General features: G+C 41.1%; 1 protein-coding gene across 1 annotated transcript in view; it reads right to left on the minus strand.

Moving 5' to 3' along the window:
• prrc1 (proline-rich coiled-coil 1) overlaps positions 1-18,204 on the minus strand; it is a 39,526-nt gene that overhangs the window by 20,944 nt on the left and 378 nt on the right. The window contains 2 exon segments of the mRNA XM_034191987.1: positions 7,980-8,357; positions 17,793-17,933. Of these exon segments, the coding sequence (XP_034047878.1) occupies positions 7,980-8,357; positions 17,793-17,889 (475 nt within the window). The 5' untranslated portion in view covers positions 17,890-17,933.

Consider the following 18,204-nt stretch of genomic DNA (forward strand, 5'->3'; position numbering starts at 1 on the left):
CTGATGACAACTATTTATTCATCACATACTAATGTCCAAGAACTCGAAATTGTATTTACTGAAGCTCTAACATCTGTGTTGGAGTGGGTCACAAATAACAAGCTAGTTCTAATATTGGCAAGACAAAAAGTATTGTTTTTGGAACCAAACATGTTGATGACTGAACCCAAGCTGAGGCTTGCTGTCAGAGATGTAACTGTTGAACAGGTCAACGAGACCAGACAGCTTGGAGTTGAAATTTACTCTGAACTATCATGGCCCAAACACATTAGTAGAGTAGTACGCAGGATGGCCAGGGGTCTTTCAATGGTGAGATGCTCCCACCTCTTACCTCCTTACCACCTCTTAGGAGGTAAGAGGTGGTAAGGAACATGATTATGATACCAGACATGCCATGGAGGGCATATTTATAATACCTAAAGTGAAAAACAATAAAGGAACAAGTGCGGTAATGTATAGAGCAATGTTTGGCTGGAACACTTTGCCAAGGGACATTATTATAATGCAACCAGTAAACATCAGCTTAAAGTCCTTTGAAAAGGCATCTTCTTAGAATTTAACATTTGGTGTTATTGACCATTCTGGGAAATTATTGTAGTCAATCGTTTGACAAGAATGAGATTAACTGTAAGTGACCATATTGAGCCAAAGGTTTCTCTATAACTGGGTCCTGTCACTGCGTGTGCAGATGAGTGTGTGTGTGGGGAAAGGGTACTCTGTTTTTATTTATATATGTATAGTGGTGTGGTGTTGTGAAGGCTGGTGGAATCTGTTCTGTGAGCACCATGTTGGATTGACTCGAGGAAGAGTAGCTGTACTTGTTACAGCTAATGGATATCAAATAAATATAAATACATATATATATATAATATAAACAAGAAAAAGTCAAAAACCAGTATTGGTTTCAAAGTCCACATGGTTCAGACTGCAAGTATTTTATTCTTAAATAGTTCAAATCATAGTCAACATATAAAAAAAAAAAAGTATTTTTATCATTTTATTAATACTCGGACCTGATCCCACATAGTAAATGGGGTAATGGACTGCAGTTATATAGAGCTTTCCATCGATCAGACACTCAAAGCGCTTTACAATAATGCCTCCATTCAACACCCAATGTCAGGGTGCTGCCATACAAGGTGCTCACTACACACCAGGAGCACTAGGGGATTAAGGACTTGCCCAAGGGCCCGTAGTGATTTTCCAGTCAGGCTGGATTTGAACCGAGGATCTCTGGTCTCAAGCCCAACGCTATCACTAGACCATCACCTCCCCAAAGTGATAAGTGTGTTGAAGATGTACGTATGTATAATTATTAAATGTAGTATTTTTTTCAAAGTAGTAAAATTATTGGTTAATATCATAATTATGTGAAAAAAAGTGCCTTTTTAAAAGATTGTCTGTGTGGATCCACCCTGCACCAGAGGCCTGCACAGTATGTTGTGCGAATTGTGCAGAACAGACAAGAAGAGAAAGTGGGTGCGCTGTCTGGTTTTAATTGCAGTTACTGTTCCTCGAGTCAGCATTATCAAACAAGAGACAGACGCACACAGTTTGATTATCGAAAAGAGACTTATAGCATATTTAAAGCGAAGCAGTGTGTTCATGTATTCCTTAACTCATACACAGCACTGTGTTTTGGTCCCGCTCCACTTAAAGACGACGCGTGAGGAAGTGCGCACATTATTTAGTGTTTTAATCGAGTGAGTCAGAGAGCTGCATCCGTTTTTCCTACTGTGTAAGAGTGCAAATGTAAACTTTCTTAGTCAACATTTTCGAAATGATTACATCTCTCATCATTTGTGCCATATAGTTACTGTGTGTACTGCGCATTAAAGGACATGTCGCATGTGTTTTAACGTCCCAGTTAGCGACACAACATCAAAGTACTCATGACTGTAAATCTCTCTATCATATATATATCTATCTATCTATCTGTCATCATGGAGACATTCCACATTCATTAAGCAGCAATAAACAGCTGACATGCAGGTTAAAAACAGCTGTTATGCTGTTTTAACCTGCATGTCAGCTGTATTTTTTAAATTAATTTTTTAATAATTGTGTTATAAACCAGTCACCATTTGTTTTATTATACATCTGTGTAGTTAATTAAGATTTCGTGCGCGCACGCACAAGAAAAAAAAAAAAAAAAAAAAAAAAAAAAAAACTAGCTGCTGCTGCTCGCTATCTCACCCTCAAACTTTCATAATTGTGTTATAAACCAGTCACCATTTGTTTTTATATATATAAAAAAAGATTTTTTCAGTTATATACAACACATTAGCATTTTTAACAGACTGTGTTTATGACTAATTGCTGCAAGTGCACAAAACCTTCTACAGCTGCTGCTTTTACTGTGACTGCATCAAAATGAACAGTTATCACTCAAAAAACGAGTCATCATAAACAACATCACAACTGTGTAAACTTTGGAATTAATCTGTGCTTCAGCTCACTGAAGCGGACACTGGGACGCTTCTAGTAAGGACGTCACCTGTCGGAAACACTCGAGTACTCACGAGGTACTTTGTTTTTGGAAGTCCCCGTAGCTGTTTACTGTGAATGCCATAGACTTTAAAAACCGGTCACGGAAGTAAACACGTAATCCCGGTGGATCAGTCAGGTACTCAATTGTCTTCTGGGGGCCAGAGCAGGCGACATTGAAGGAATTTGAAACTGCTGGCTAAGGCTAAGCGTAAATTTGGTAAGATTGTAATTCACGTCGGCAGTAATGAACACCCGGTTTACGCCAATCGGAGGTCACTAAAATTAACATTGAATCAGTGTGTAACTTGCAAAAACAACGTCGGACTCTGTAGTTTTCTCTGGGCCCCTCCCCAATCGACCGGGAGTGACATGTTTAGCCGCATGTCTCCTTGAGTTGTTGTGACTGTCTGAATGGTGTCCAAAAAATGAGGTGGCTTCACAGATAATTGGCAAAGCTTCTGGGGAAAACCTGGTCTTGTTAGGAGAGACGGCATCCATCCCACTTTGGATGGAGCAGCTCTCATTTCTAGAAATCTGGCCAATTTTCTTAAATCCTCCAAACCGTGACTATCCAGGGTTGGGACCAGGAAGCAGAGTTGTAGTCTTACACACCTCTCTGCAGCTTCTCTCCCCCTGCCATCCCCCCAATACCCCATCCCCGTAACAACGGTGCCTGCTCCCAGATCACCAATAACCAGCAAAAAGTCTATTTAAGCATAAAAATTCAAAAAGAAAAAATAATATAGCACCTTCAACTGCCCACAGACTAAAACAGTTAAATGTGGTCTATTAACATTAGGTCTCCTCTCTTCTAAGTCCCTGTTAGTAAATGATATAATATTGATCAACATATTGATTTATTCTGCCTTATAGAAACCTGGTTTACAGCAGGATGAATGTTAGTTAAATGAGTCAAACACCCCCGAGTCACACTAACTGCCAGAATGGTCGTAGCACGGGCCGAGGATTAGCAGCAATCTTCCATTCCAGCTTATTAATTAATCAAAAACCCAGACAGAGCTTTAATTCATTTGAAAGCTTGACTCTTAGTCTTGTCCATCCAAATTGGAAGTCCCAAAAACCAGTTTATTTTGTTGTTATCTATCGTCACCTGGTCGTAACTGAGTTTCTGTGAATTTTCAGACCTTTTGTCTGACTTAGTGCTTAGCTCAGATAAGATAATTATAGTGGGCGATTTAAACATCCACACAGATGCTGAGAATGACAGCCCTCAACACCTGCATTTAATCTATTAGACTCAATTGGCTTTGCTCAAAATGTAAATGAGTCCACCCACCACTTTAATCATATCTTAGATCTTGTTCTGACTTATGATATGGAAATTGAAGACTTAACAGTATTCCCTGAAAACTCCCTTCTGTCTGATCATTTCTTATAACATTTACATTTACTCTGATGGACTACCCAGCAGTGGGGAATAAGTTTCATTACACTAGAGGTCTTTCAGAAAGCGCTGTAACTAGGTTTAAGGATATGATTCCCTCTTTATGTTCTCTAATGCCATATACCAACACAGTGCAGAGTAGCTACCTAAACTCTGTAAGTGAGATAGAGTATCTCGTCAATAGTTTTACATCCTCATTGAAGACAACTTTGGATGCTGTAGCTCCTCTGAAAAAGAGAGCTTTAAATCAGAAGTGCCTGACTCCATGGTATAACTCACAAACTCGCAGCTTAAAGCAGATAACCCGTAAGTTGGAGAGGAAATGGCATCTCACTAATTTAGAAGACCTTCACTTAGCCTGGAAAAAGAGTCTGTTGCTCTATAAAAAAGCCCTCCGTAAAGCTAGGACATCTTACTACTCATCACTAATTGAAGAAAATAAGAACAACCCCAGGTTTCTTTTCAGCACTGTAGCCAGGCTGACAAAGAGTCAGAGCTCTATTGAGCCGAGTATTCCTTTAACTTTAACTAGTAATGACTTCATGACTTTCTTTGCTAATAAAATTTTAACAGAGAAAAAATTACTCATAACCATCCCAAAGACATATCGTTTATCCTTGGCTGCTTTCAGTAATGCTGGTATTTGGTTAGGACTTTCTCTCCGATTTTTCTGTCTGAGTTATTTTCATTAGTCACTTCCTCCAAACCATCAACATGTCTATTAGACCCCATTCCTACCAGGCTGCTCAAGGAAGCCCTACCATTAATTAATGCTTCGATCTTAAATATGATCAATCTATCTTTATTAGTTGGCTATGTACCACAGGCTTTTAAGGTGGCAGTAATTCAACCATTACTTAAAAAGCCATCACTTGACCCAGCTATCTTAGCTAATTATAGGCCAATCTCCAACCTTCCTTTTCTCTCAAAAAATTCTTGAAAGGGTAGTTGTAAAACAGCTAACTGATCATCTGCAGAGGAATGGTCTATTTGAAGAGTTTCAGTCAGGTTTTAGAATTCATCATAGTACAGAAACAGCATTAGTGAAGGTTACAAATTATCTTCTTATGGCCTCAGACAGTGGACTCATCTCTGTGCTTGTTCTGTTAGACCTCAGTGCTGCTTTTGATACTGTTGACCATAAAATTTTATTACAGAGATTAGAGCATGCCATAGGTATTAAAGGCACTGCGCTGCAGTGGTTTGAATCATATTTATCTAATAGATTACAATTTGTTCATGTAAATGGGGAATCTTCTTCACAGACTAAGGTTAATTATGGAGTTCCACAATGTTCTGTGCTAGGACCAATTTTATTCACTTTATACGTTTCCCTTAGGCAGTATTATTAGACGGCATTGCTTAAATTTTCGTTGTTACGCAGATGATACCCAGCTTTATCTATCCATGAAGCCAGAGGACACACACCAATTAGCTAAACTGCAGGATTGTCTTACAGACATAAAGACATGGATGACCTCTAATGTCCTGCTTTTTAAACTCAGATAAACTGAAGTTATTGTACTTGGCCCCACAAATCTTTGAAACATGGTGTCTAACCAGATCCTTATGTTGTGTGGGCCGCTGAAGAGGAGGTACTGCTGGCCCACCACCACCAGAGGGCACCCTGCCTGGAGTGCGGGCTCCAGGCACAAGAGGGCGCTGCCGCCTCACAGGAGCAGCCGGGGTGACAGCTGTCACTTATCACCTATGACAGCTGTCACCAATCATCTGATCTTCATTTGTATATCAGCAAGACGACATCTCCCACCTCTTTGCCGAGATATCGCTCTTCTTAGGAGTACCAGTATCCGACAAGCGGAGGCAGTGGCCACCTGGGAGTTCGGGACTTGGCGGCTCCAGTATTCCCGGGGTTCGGTGGCAGAGGAAATCGTGTGGTTCCGGTTCTGCTTTGGACAGACGTCTCTTATCTTCGAGCCTGCCCACATGACACATTCTGTGAATTGACTTCATTGCATTCTATTGTGATCTGCCGTGTTTGTTGTGCCTCATTCACAACAGTAAAGTGTTATTATTTGACTTCCTCCATTGTCCGTTCATTTGCGCCCCCTGTTGTGGGTCCGTGTTCCTACACTTTCACAACACCTTACTCTGGATGGCATTACCCTGACCTCTAGTAATACTGTGAGAAATCTTGGAGTCATTTTTGATCAGGATATGTCATTCAATGCGCATATTAAACAAATATGTAGGACTGCTTTTTGCATTTGCGCAATAGCTCTAAAATTAGAAAGGTCTTGTCTCAGAGTGATGCTGAAAAAACTAATTCATACATTTATTTCCTCTAGGCTGGACTATTGTAATTCATTATTATCAGGCTTGTCCTAAAAGTTCCCTGAAAAGCCTTCAGTTAATTCAAAATGCTGCAGCTAGAGTGCTGACGGGACTAGAAGGAGAGAGCATATCTCACCCATATGGCCTCTCTTCATTGGCTCCTGTTAATTCTAGAATAGAATTTAAAATTCTTCTTCTTACTTATAAGGTTTTGAATAATCAGGTCCCATCTTATCTTAGGGACCTCATAGTGCCATATCACCCCAATAGAGCGCTTCGCTCTCAGACTGCAGGCTTACTTGGAGTTCCTAGGGTTTGTAAGAGTAGAATGGGAGGCAGAGCCTTCAGCTTTCAGGCTCCTCTCCTGTGGAACCAGCTCCCAATTCAGATCAGGGAGACAGACACCTCTCTACTTTTAAGATTAGGCTTAAAACTTCCTTTTTGCTAAAGCTTATAGTTAGGGCTGGATCAGGTGACCCTGAGCCATCCCTTAGTTATGCTGCTATAGACCTTAGACTGCTGGGGGGTTCCCATGATGCACTGAGTGTTTCTTTCTCTTTTTGCTCTGTATGCACCACTCTGCATTAATCATTAGTGATTGATCTCTCCACAGCATGTCTTTTTCCTGGTTCTCTCCCTCAGCCCCAACCAGTCCCAGCAGAAGACTGCCCCTCCCTGAGCCTGGTTCTGCTGGAGGTTTTCTTCCTGTTAAAAGGGAGCTTTTCCTTCCCACTGTTGCCAAGTGCTTGCTCACAGGGGGTCGTTTTGACCGTTGGGGTTTTTTCCGTAATTATTGTATGGCCTTGCCTTACAATATAAGGCGCCTTGGGGCAACTGTTTGTTGTGATTTGGCGCTATATAAATAAAATTGATTTGATCATCGGATGGTCACTAACAGCCTAAATCTAAACTGTTATTGTTTCACTGTGACATGTGTGTGACATGTGTCCTTTGAACATCATGCCAGACTGTCTTCAATATTTTGTCATTAGGTTTGCCTGATTTTACGCAAATGATGGCATCTCAAAAAACATCACTGTAAAGATTTTTAAATATCATAGGCAGCTTCGATATTCAGCAAATATCCCATCTGTGAAAACTTAGACCTATTTTTATAAAACAACTTTTGAGCTTCATCGCATTGTGGTGCAAAAAGCGGTAAAGATTAGATTAGATCAATCTTTTATTAATACCTTGGGAAGACTCCCACAGGGAAATTGAGGTTCCAGCAGCACTGCATAGCAGCACACAGGGTAAGAAGCACACAGAGTATCAAAAGTGAAAGTAAAAAACAATTTGCAAATATAAATACACAAATATAAATACCACAAACACTGCTCAATACTGGTTTATTGGCTACTACTGATCCTCTCCTTCCCTTCCTGTCTTCCGATATTACCGCCCCCCCCCCCCCCCCGTCCCCCCAAAAATTGGACAAAATGGGGACGGTAGTACACAAATGTGAATCAGTACACTTTAAGGTTAATATTTCAAGAGAAATCTAGCATTGCCTTAAAGGATGTGTTTTAATGTGTATGAATCACTCTCTTAAATATGTGAAAAAAAAGAGTAAAAATAATCTCAGCCTTCGCAGTTTGCTCATCGCAGTCATGTCTCATTGTTTTTTATTTAAACTAAAGAATGTCTCTTCACACCCTCACACTTATTTTCTTAATACACACCTACCATATACTCATGTTAAGCAATGTTTAAAAATAAGAAGTTTTTTCAATTTCAACTGGTAACACCTTGATTTTATTAAAGGGTTCATTACGGCAGACGGCGGTACCTGGCATTGCAGCGGGACTGGAGAACGAAGGCATCAGAGGCGTCTGTGGTGCTCGACCAGCATGGCCGCGTGTGATGTCATAAGCTGCACTCATAGAGAAGCTGGATATGGGCGGGCCTACAGGAGGGGCTGAAAGACCAGGAGCCAAGGGGGGCGGCGGTCTGACAGAGGACACCAGAGGAGGCGCAGATGGAGAAGAAGCAGGAAAGGAACTGCAGGTAAAGGGGACTTTGTGTGTGGAAGGCGAAGTGAACTGAGCGGAGAAGGCGGGAGATGGTGCCAGGGGGCTGGTGAAGGTGTGAGGCGAGTGAGCAGGTGGAGGAGGAGTGCAGACCGACTGTGGGCCAACGGAGGGGGGGTTGCTGCTGCTCGGCAGACCTGAAACACAATAGAAGCGTGTTGGATTCATGTGCACCACAGGTGTTTTTTCGAAAACCTAATTAACAGACAGGTGCATTTTGTGACTATTTTTTGAGACACGCCTCCCGCAACAAATACTCATACAAAGTTTTAAAATCCGCCTACTGTCCAGGTTGATTGGTTGCAATCTATGACAGATCCTCCACAAACGCACAAAAAGGCTCTGCTGTGTGTGTGCACATGCAAACACGTACAGTAACCAGTAACTCAGCTCCACATGCCCCAATAGACAGGAGGCGAGGAAGACAACAAACTGAGGAGGCTCATGTGTGTGTGTCAGTGCAGAAAGAGAGCTCAGGCTAGTTTCGCACGCAGCAGTTTTCCCAACAAAAAAAAATTCTGACAAATATACATTGATCATTGTTTTTTGACCTCAGGTTTAATGTTTGACTTGTGTACTTGTGTTCATTTTGTAGTAAAATACAAACGTCCTTTTAAATCAGAAAATTGAGATCATTGATGTTGCGTCAGATAATAATGAGACCTTGACTGACATAAAATAATGACAAGAACATCAAAAATAATAATAATAATGTACACTCAACATTTCTTTGTAGACCAAGTAAAAAACAAACATGAAAGTAATGTTATAATTAATGTTAGAGAGAGAGAGCGGAAGGAAGGGGGTGGGAGAGAGAGAGAGAGAAAATCTGTCAGATGCTCAGCGGTCCAGATAAAAAAATGATTTAAAAATACATACAGCACTGTCTTTTTGTTCAGTTTTGACCTGAACAGCCACGCTATGCTTCTGCACCAGAAACTGTCCTCTGTCTCCGCTCATGCGCCAGAGCTTCGGCCAATTAGAAGCCCAGAATGAGCCACCACACAGCCGCAGGATATAAACTCATTTATTATATGGTATGTGATTTTGCCAACTTCTGATTGGCCCATTCGCCACTTTCTGAGCTGCACCACATGCCGAGTTGACCGCTGGTGGAGCCGAGTACACATCGTGTGCAGCGTAGCGCTAGCCAATCGAGCAATGGCTTCTATCGATAACGGCCAATCAGATAACGCGATACAACACCTACTTTGGCCCACTTTTAGTTGTGTTGTGCGTCTTCATGACGACGCCGTGTACACAATGCAGTAAAAACTAAAGGCACAGAAAAAAAAAAAAAAAAAAAAAAAAAAAAAAAAAAAACGCTGCTGGCTGCAGCTGCTCCTCGGTCTTCTCTCACAAATGTGTTTAAATACAGTCCATAAAAGTTCTGCTCACAGATTGATTGCCAGAGACAGGACATGTCAACGTTTAGTAAAAATTCCGGACATCCCCAGCCCACTCACAGACGATTCGTTCGTGCGCGCACGTGAACAATTAAAGGAAAAAAAGGCTGCCTGCACTCCTCACTCTCCACAAACTCTCTCATCACTGTGTTAACCCTCCGGGCCGATGCCGTCGTATACAACGGCTAAGATCAAGCTTTACTAAATTATAAATAACTTTTTAATGGTATGAGAGTTTCTGTGAATTGTTCTGTAATTTATGTTTTGTAGCATGGCCCAAGCAGAGGGTCACCCCTTTGAGTCTGGTCTGCTTGAGGTATTTTCCTCAGAGGGAGTTTTTCCTTACCACTGTTGCTCTGGGGGTTGGTAAGGTTAGACATTACCTGTGTGAAGCACTTTGACGCAACTCTGTTGTGATTTGGCGCTATATAAATGAAAATAAACTGAAACTGAATTGAAATGAGATAGACACTTACTTTTTTTTTGCTGAAAAGTTAACACCGCGGACTTTCGAGCCAGCCATTGGCCATTTTTGTACTCCTCATAGGATCTGTGTGATGATGTGCACAATGTGAGTGTCCAATCGAAATTGGTTTCACCGTCACATGCTTTTCCAAAATCCAATTGTACGGCAGATTCACCTCACGTGAAAAGCCAAAGATTGTTTTTAGGAGTGATATGTTACTAGTTGGCTCATTTGAATAGCCCCCTGGGTGCTCCAATGATTACATACTATTAGTACATACTCAGTGTGCCCTGCGCCATTACGCACAGCGATCAGTGAAAGCAGGAGCAGACGGAGAGCCTCTGATGACACTCTCACATGCTCAAACAAAGAGTGTGTAACTATCAGGATTGCTCCACTAGTTTGCATGTGAATGTTACTGGATAACTCTGTTGCTTTCTCTGCGTAAAGCACTGTTTACCATATCAATGGACAACAAAACGCATAGACCAGGGGTGTCCAAACTTTTTTTAGTGAGGGCCAAATACAGAAAAATAAATAAAGGGCCGGGCCACACACTAGGTGACATATTGACACATGAATACTGTGTGTATTTCTAACTCACCTATAACGTGAAGAACATTGCACTCAGTGGGAGCAGTGATGCTGTCCTTTGGATTGAAGGATGGCTGACATGTCAGGAGAAAGTTTGGTGGTTGAGACACAAAGGACTTCACAGAGATGGCTATCAGTCATTCTGGTTCTCAGTCTGCTTTTGTTCTGATTTAACAGAGAAAATGTTTGTTCACATATGTATGTTGAGCCGAACAGGCTCATCATTCTTTTGCGTGGCGTCTCATCAGAGGAAACTTGGCATTATCCAAACTCTGATAGAATTCAGGGAGGGAGAGAAGCTGATGTTGACTCTTCAGAGAATCATCACATTGCATTTCAATCAGTTCTAACTGCAGACTCTCTTCCACTTCTTCTGCTTCCACCAGGAAGGGGGTCGAGAACAGCTTGATTTGTTTTTCAATGACAGAAAAATCTTGGAAACGCTGGTTGAATTCTGTCATGAGAGATGCAATCACAGACATATTTCTCCTTTTTAGCAGAAAGGTCGGCCTTTGGAAAAGCAGACTTGATTTCAGACAGCGCAGGGAAGTGTGCAGCATTAAAGCCTCGTAGTTGTGTCGCAAACAGGCGGAGCTTTACGCAGAAGGCTTTCATGTGCGCATACAGGTGTGGCACCAGCTGTTCTCTGCCTTGTAGGTTCTTGTTCAGTGAATTCAGATGATGTGTAAGATCAACTAAAAATGCCAGGTCTGCCAGCCACAGAGGGTCACTTAGTTCATGAAGAGGTTGGCCCTTCTCTTTTAAAAACTGGTCGATTTCTGATCTCAGCGAATAAAACCGGTGCAGCCGCGGCTGAGCCAGCGCACATCAGAGTGGTAGAGTACATCCCCGTATTCAGCATCCACATCAGATAGGAAAGCCTGAAATTCTCTGTGGTACAGTCCTCTAGCTCGAATTATGTTGACAGTTTTTACAACAGTGTTCATCACATCACCCAGCTGGACAGTCTTGGCACACAGTGCTTCTTGGTGGATTATACAGTGCATCCTAACAGCCTCACCTCCGCTCTCTTTTACCTTGGCGCACACTAACGATGCCATTCCTTTGCGCTCACCCGCCATGGCCGGAGCTCCATCAGTTGTTACTCCACAGAGCTTGTCCCATTTAAGCCCCATCTTTTCAACTGCCTCTGACACAGCTTCAAAAATATCTTTTCCTGTCGTTGTGCCTTTTAGGCTCATCATATCAAGCAGCTCCTCCGTACAGCAAAAAATGATCATCTACTCCCCGCAAAAAAATTAACAGTTGCGCGGTGTCTGTGGCATCTGTGCTCTCATCGCATGCTATCGAGTAAAAATCAAAAGCACAAGCTTTATCTCTCAGCTGAAGTTTCAAGTTAGCGGACAAGTCCTCGATTCTCCGCACCACTGTATTTCTGGATAAGCTCACATTGTTGAAATCCGGCACTTTTTCTGGGCACATTATTTCTGTGACTTTGATGAGGCACTGCTTTATGAAATCACCGTCTGAAAACGGTTTGCCGTGCTGTTGCAATAAGTTTAGCGACTTCATAACTTGCTGTTGTGGCGTTTTCCTGTATTTTGTTAGCACGAAAAAAAAACTCCCACCGTGTTTGAAATCTTCTACATTCACTTAATATTTTGCGTTTCTTCGGTGCTGCCATTTCTTCTTCTTCGGTGCTGTAAAAGTTTTCTTCGCTTAATTTCGTTTCTGTGGCTGGCTAGATGGAGCCAGCCGCTGGCTCCATCTAGTGTTGAAACTGAGAAGTGCAACAAAGTTGACCTCAAGCTTCTTGTGCGGGCCATACTTAATTATATTTTCAGAATTTGCTGCGGGCCAATAAAAACTGAACCGCGGGCCGCAGTTGGCCCGCGGGCCGTAGTTTGGACACCCCTGGCATAGACCATTTTGTATATATATTGTTCAAAATGTGCATTTGTGTTTATTGTTTGAACCTCTGTTGTACAGTCTTTCACACAAGAGCCCAAATTACCTTTATAAAGTGTCAAAACAGTTGTTTATTATAGTTTGCTGTGTGTTTTGAATAAATGTGTGAGGAAAATTATTTTTCGCTTTATTTTTTCCTTGCCTATTTTTGATTGTAAACCTTTATTATACTTATAAAACACAACAAAAGCATATATATTCTGAAAGCACAGGTTGTCCTGAAAAAAAGAGACACAAAACTTGATTGTGGGATGCAGGGAGAGCTGTTAACAGCAATAATAAAACATTTACGCCAGGCGAGTGAACTGTCCAAAAAAATGCCCTCGGACCCCAGAGGGTTAAAGAAAGGACATAAGTCCTGCTCACAGACTGATTGCCAGAGACAGGACATATCCACATCAAGTATAACACATATCCACATTTACTCACAGACGGCTCGCTCGCGCGCATGTGCTCGCGCATCTCGCAGGCAAAGTAGGAAAGATAAACTATAACAGAACTCAGAGCGTAGACCTGCAGCTCAGCACAAGAACAAATATAAACTAGAAGAGAACTCAGAGTGCACAGTCTGTCTGCAGCGCGCACCTGACGCAGACATTCCTGCGTCGTCATGACACCACAGGAAGCTCGAGGCAGCCCCGGTGTAGAGATTGTGCTCCTGAAGTATTTTGGACCTGTTGGTGCAGTATGACAGTAATAATAAAGAGCTGAAACTTGAGATTGTCAAACATAGTAAAACTGAAAAATCAAACTCCCAATTTTCTTGTTTACCATATAATAAAACAGTTACAGACTTTTGATTTCGGTGTACCCATGATTATGCGGACCTGGTCAGGATGAGGTTCACCTCGGCGAACCCCATCCTGACTAGGTCTGCATAATCACGGGTACACCTCATCAAAAGTCTATAACTGTATAGAGTATCGTAAAAGTAAATAACACAGAGGACTAAATGGTAAACAAATGTGCGGCCAGGAGGAAAGCACTCTGTCTGATCCATGCTCAAAGTTTTGAACACGCTCCAAACTTTTTGACAGGCACGACAAACACAAGGAACTTGGTATCACTTCCTCCTACATTTCCTTGATCCGTCATGGTATGACTGGGGCTTTATGTTCATGCTGAGGTTACACACAGTCAACAATGGCAAAACAAACCATTGATGTAGTCTTTCAAATTCCTCCGGTACCAGAACCAGTCCCTCTACAGCAACAAATTGCAGAGGTTGAGGAGGTTGGGAGAAAATAAAAAAATCAGACACATCATTTCAATTAAAATGTGAGGTTAAAATAAAACAGAATATTGTACTTTTAGTATTTATTACAAATCTATTTATCAGTAATAAAGTTAAAATGGGGAAAGATATGAATAAATGTGTTGCAGGTCAATTTCAGGTTTGCACCCCTAGATTTTCTCTTTGTGATCCTAAAATTTTCATAAGAGGCTACATACAGTACACTGAGTAAAAGTTTCATGAGATGATTTGAGAGAAAAGAAGATATTCGATATGCGGTCAAATTAATTACATTTCTTAATATACATCCATTTTTATATTTAAAGCCTTTAAGACCTTCTTTAAAAAGTCGGGACTGGGGCATTTTAGAGCTCGTAATTTTTTTCGCCCTTTATAAAGTCGGGACTGGGGCATTTTAGAGCTCGTAATTTTTTTCGCCCTTTATAAGGAAAGAATTTGGGCACCTCTGTGTTTAGCAGGAAAAAACAACACATTAACCAGTTCCAGCACCCTTCAAAGAGTTTTTATTTTCACACTATGCAGGGTTATTCCCGCAAAACCGTAACTGAAGTCTCAGAGTAGCTGTTTGTTTTGGAAGTAGCTTGACCTGCAGAGCGAGCCTATTCCCACCATCACTGGGTGAAAGTCGTGGTGCATTCTGAGACTGTTAATTTCTTTTAATAATCGAATGATCATTTTGTCTTTTTTATGCCCACATTTCTACGTTCGCCTTCTTGAATGTGAATATTTTCTGGTTTATTTGACTGAATCTTTTTACTCCTCTCTGGCAGTACAATGAGTATCTTTGGGCTGTGGACAAATGAAGAACATGTGAAGGCGTCACCTCAGGCCCTGGAAAAAGTGCTCAATATTTTTCACCACTTTTGGACATTTTATGACCCTAACAACAAATCAATTAACTGGTTGATTGTTTTCTTGATTAATCAATGCTGAAAATAACGTGCAGCATGAGTCAAAGCTTGCAATCATACCTTGTTAACACAAATGTCCAAACTAATGAAACACATACGTTCAAGTGAATGTTTATAACTGAATGTAAATGTGTACATACACATCATTAATTAAATACTGAATCATACATTAATCGACACCTTGTGCTGGATGTGAACCATCAATACTCATATTCACTAACAAATTGTAACTAATATTTACAATAGAAATAAAATAAATTGAACTGAATAGTATCTTTATAGGTGATGGTAAATTAAAAGAATAAAGATAAATCAGCTTGTGTGCTTGATTTATTTTCACCAAGAAAATACTGTCAATTAATTATACATCTATAAACTGTTATAGGTTATGACATTTTCAGGTCAAGAGCTCAGCATTCCACACACACACACACACACACACATATACATATATATATATATGCAAGCATCATGATATGGGCATGTTTCTCCTACTATGGTGTTGGGCCTATATATTGCATACCAGGTATCATGGATCAGTTTGGATATGTCAAAATACTTGAAGAGGTCATGTTGCCTTATGCTGAAGAGGACATGCCCTTGAAATGGGTGTTTCAACAAGACAATGACCCCAAGCACACTAGTAAACGAGCAAAATCTTGGTTCCAAACCAACAAAATTAATGCCTCGCAGATGTGAAGAAATCATGAAAAACTGTGGTTATACACCTAAATACTAGTTTAGTGATTCACAGGATTGCTAAAAAAGCAGTTTGAACATAACAGTTTTGAGTTTGTAGCGTCAACAGCAGATGCTACTATTATTGTAAACGCCCCCTTTTCTACTTTTTTTTTTACTAATAGCCCAATTTCATAGCCTTAAGAGTGTGCATATCATGAATGCTTGGTCTTGTTGGATTTGTGAGAATCTACTGAATCTACTGGTACTTTGTTTCAAATGTAACAATAAGAAATACTCAAAATCTGGATTAATCTTTTTAGTCACATAGCACTACTATTATTCTGAACACTACTGTAAATAAACCCTGCAGGGACTTTATCGGCCATGTATAATTTGTGTTGTGAAGATGTTTGCCTTACTCAGACAAGTGTTCCGTTGAAATGGGTCACATTGCTTCCAAATTCTGCCAAGGAATGGTTTATTATTACGGCATCCGGACTGAGTATTTTAGTTAAAATTTTGTGCCACTATCAAGCACGGGCTGATTTCTTTCCATTATATCTCCAAGCCTTTGTGTCTGCTTGAGTTTATTTACAGCCTGAAACCACGGCCTTGATGCACTGATCAAGTAGCAGCAGTCAAGCCTGAATTATGGCCCGAAAGCAGAAGTCATTTTTCTTGTAGTCCCTTCCTTGCCTGGCAGCTCGAGACTGACTCCAAAAGAGCACTTTCCCGTAGGACGCTGCGTTAAAATGTGCAACTTTAGAGCAGAAATAAACATGTTTATAGGCTGGAACAAAAAACAGTTTTGGTCTTCAAAGATAGTTTCCACCTCCATGAGAACTGTTCGGGGGCTGAATTTTTTTCTAGGTTCTGAGTTTAAGAAGTTTTAAACCATAAAGTTCTGTATAATTGTGGGTGTGGCTGCTCTGAGTGACAGATGATAAGTTAAGGGACTCCTCCGCCTCTCATAGCCTTCGACGGTAACTCAAGAGTCCACTGGCAGCGGCTACTCTCTATTGTTTTGTTGGTGTGTCTGTTTGGAGTATTTTATTAATAATATGGCTTGCTGTGCAGTGAAATGTCTTATCAGATCATCCAAGACGTCCCTGCTGCAATACTGACGCCGAGTGAAACTCCGGTCTTATTTAATGCTGTGTGCTAAAGGTGTTAGCACTTTTAGCAGCTGTCAGTAGGTCCACTTAATGCACGATTACTGAGGAACTATAACAGCTAACATTTACTGTCTTCATCAAAGTAAACTGTTATGAGAACCACTGCACAAAAATATGATTTAATAAACACCCAAACCAAGGCTAACTTGTTAGCTGGGGCTTCAGACTTGGAGAGAGGAGTGTGTTCAGGTGTTTGTCGTCACATATAGATCCACGCACGCTCCACCCCTTTATGAATCAATGAGTTCACTGTGAATCAGTGTGGGCGGGGCTCTCAACGTGGTGACACCCAGAAAAGGTGTCATTTAGGCTTTTCCTGGGTCTCTATAGAAAACCGATGGATGACGTCATGCAGGCGCTGTCCAGTATTTATACAGTCTATGGCATTGATTCCAACAGTCTCCTTAGTTTTTTGTTTTTACACAAAAAACACTCACAATTTTGTAACTACTTTTCACTTAGGTGAAAATGGGTTCCACTGCTAATTAACATAACACACATGGTGCGGCCGAGCTCTGCCAGCAGTAACGTGTGGCCTGCTTTGTGAAATGTGCCAGTGACACTCCATGCTGCTGAAATGCAGCAAAAGTTGCAAACTTTCTCACCACCTCCTTGTACAAATTCTATGAGAAGACTGTTTAAAATTTATATCAAGGTTTGTTGCAAAGCATACAGACGCACACAGGGAGCATATTTGAGTGTGTGTTTAATAGAGATGTGCAGGTTTGGCAGGAGAGTTGTTTTTCCGACTATAGTTTATTGTTGAACCTACATGTGGACACAAGACAACTTGCAGAATGAATGAAAAAACGCAGCACATGCCACATTAGTTATGAGGACAGACAGTGAGAATGCGGTACAAGCGTGTGGGATGTGACTGTTCACAGTAACAATGCTGTAAAAAAGAATTGAATGTGGAGCATGTACGATCATGCGCATGGTAAACATTAATGGGAATGAGCTAGTTGCTGTGAGAACGCGTCAAGGACGTAATGAGGATGAAGCATGGACTTGAAAACAGTATGTTTTTCCATTTTGATTATGTGCCCGCTCTGTTCAACAAAACTGGCATTATGAACATGAAGCTTTTGAGTTATAGAGACAGCTAAATTTGTCACTGCTTTGCTTACTTTTTGTTTGTTTGTTAAGTCTTACCTGTGGTCACAGATGTTCCACTGACTACAGCAGCCACACACTGAGGTGTCATCGGGCTGATGGGTGGCGTGGTCTCAATCCTGGACTCTTCCATCATTGTCTCAACTTTAAAGCGACACTTCAGCCCAGAACACAGAGAAGCTGCAATGACACACTGTGGTCACTCATTTATCCTCACCAATCCACCAACAGGGGCAAGAGGAAATGGCTGCACGCTCGATATAAACACAAAATAAATTCTGTGTATCACAAAATACTTTGGACATTTCAACCATCAAGGTGGCTCTGTGTTATTCCAAGAACACATCAGATATAATGAGTCCAGATATGATGCATTCTGCAACTGATCAGACACTCGTCATCACCATCAGTGGCAGCTTGGATGAAACAGTTTTCAATTTTTACAGTATTT

The sequence above is a fragment of the Thalassophryne amazonica genome, chromosome 17 (genome assembly GCF_902500255.1).
Source record: "Thalassophryne amazonica chromosome 17, fThaAma1.1, whole genome shotgun sequence".
In the NCBI taxonomy this organism is placed as follows: Eukaryota; Metazoa; Chordata; class Actinopteri; order Batrachoidiformes; family Batrachoididae; genus Thalassophryne; species Thalassophryne amazonica.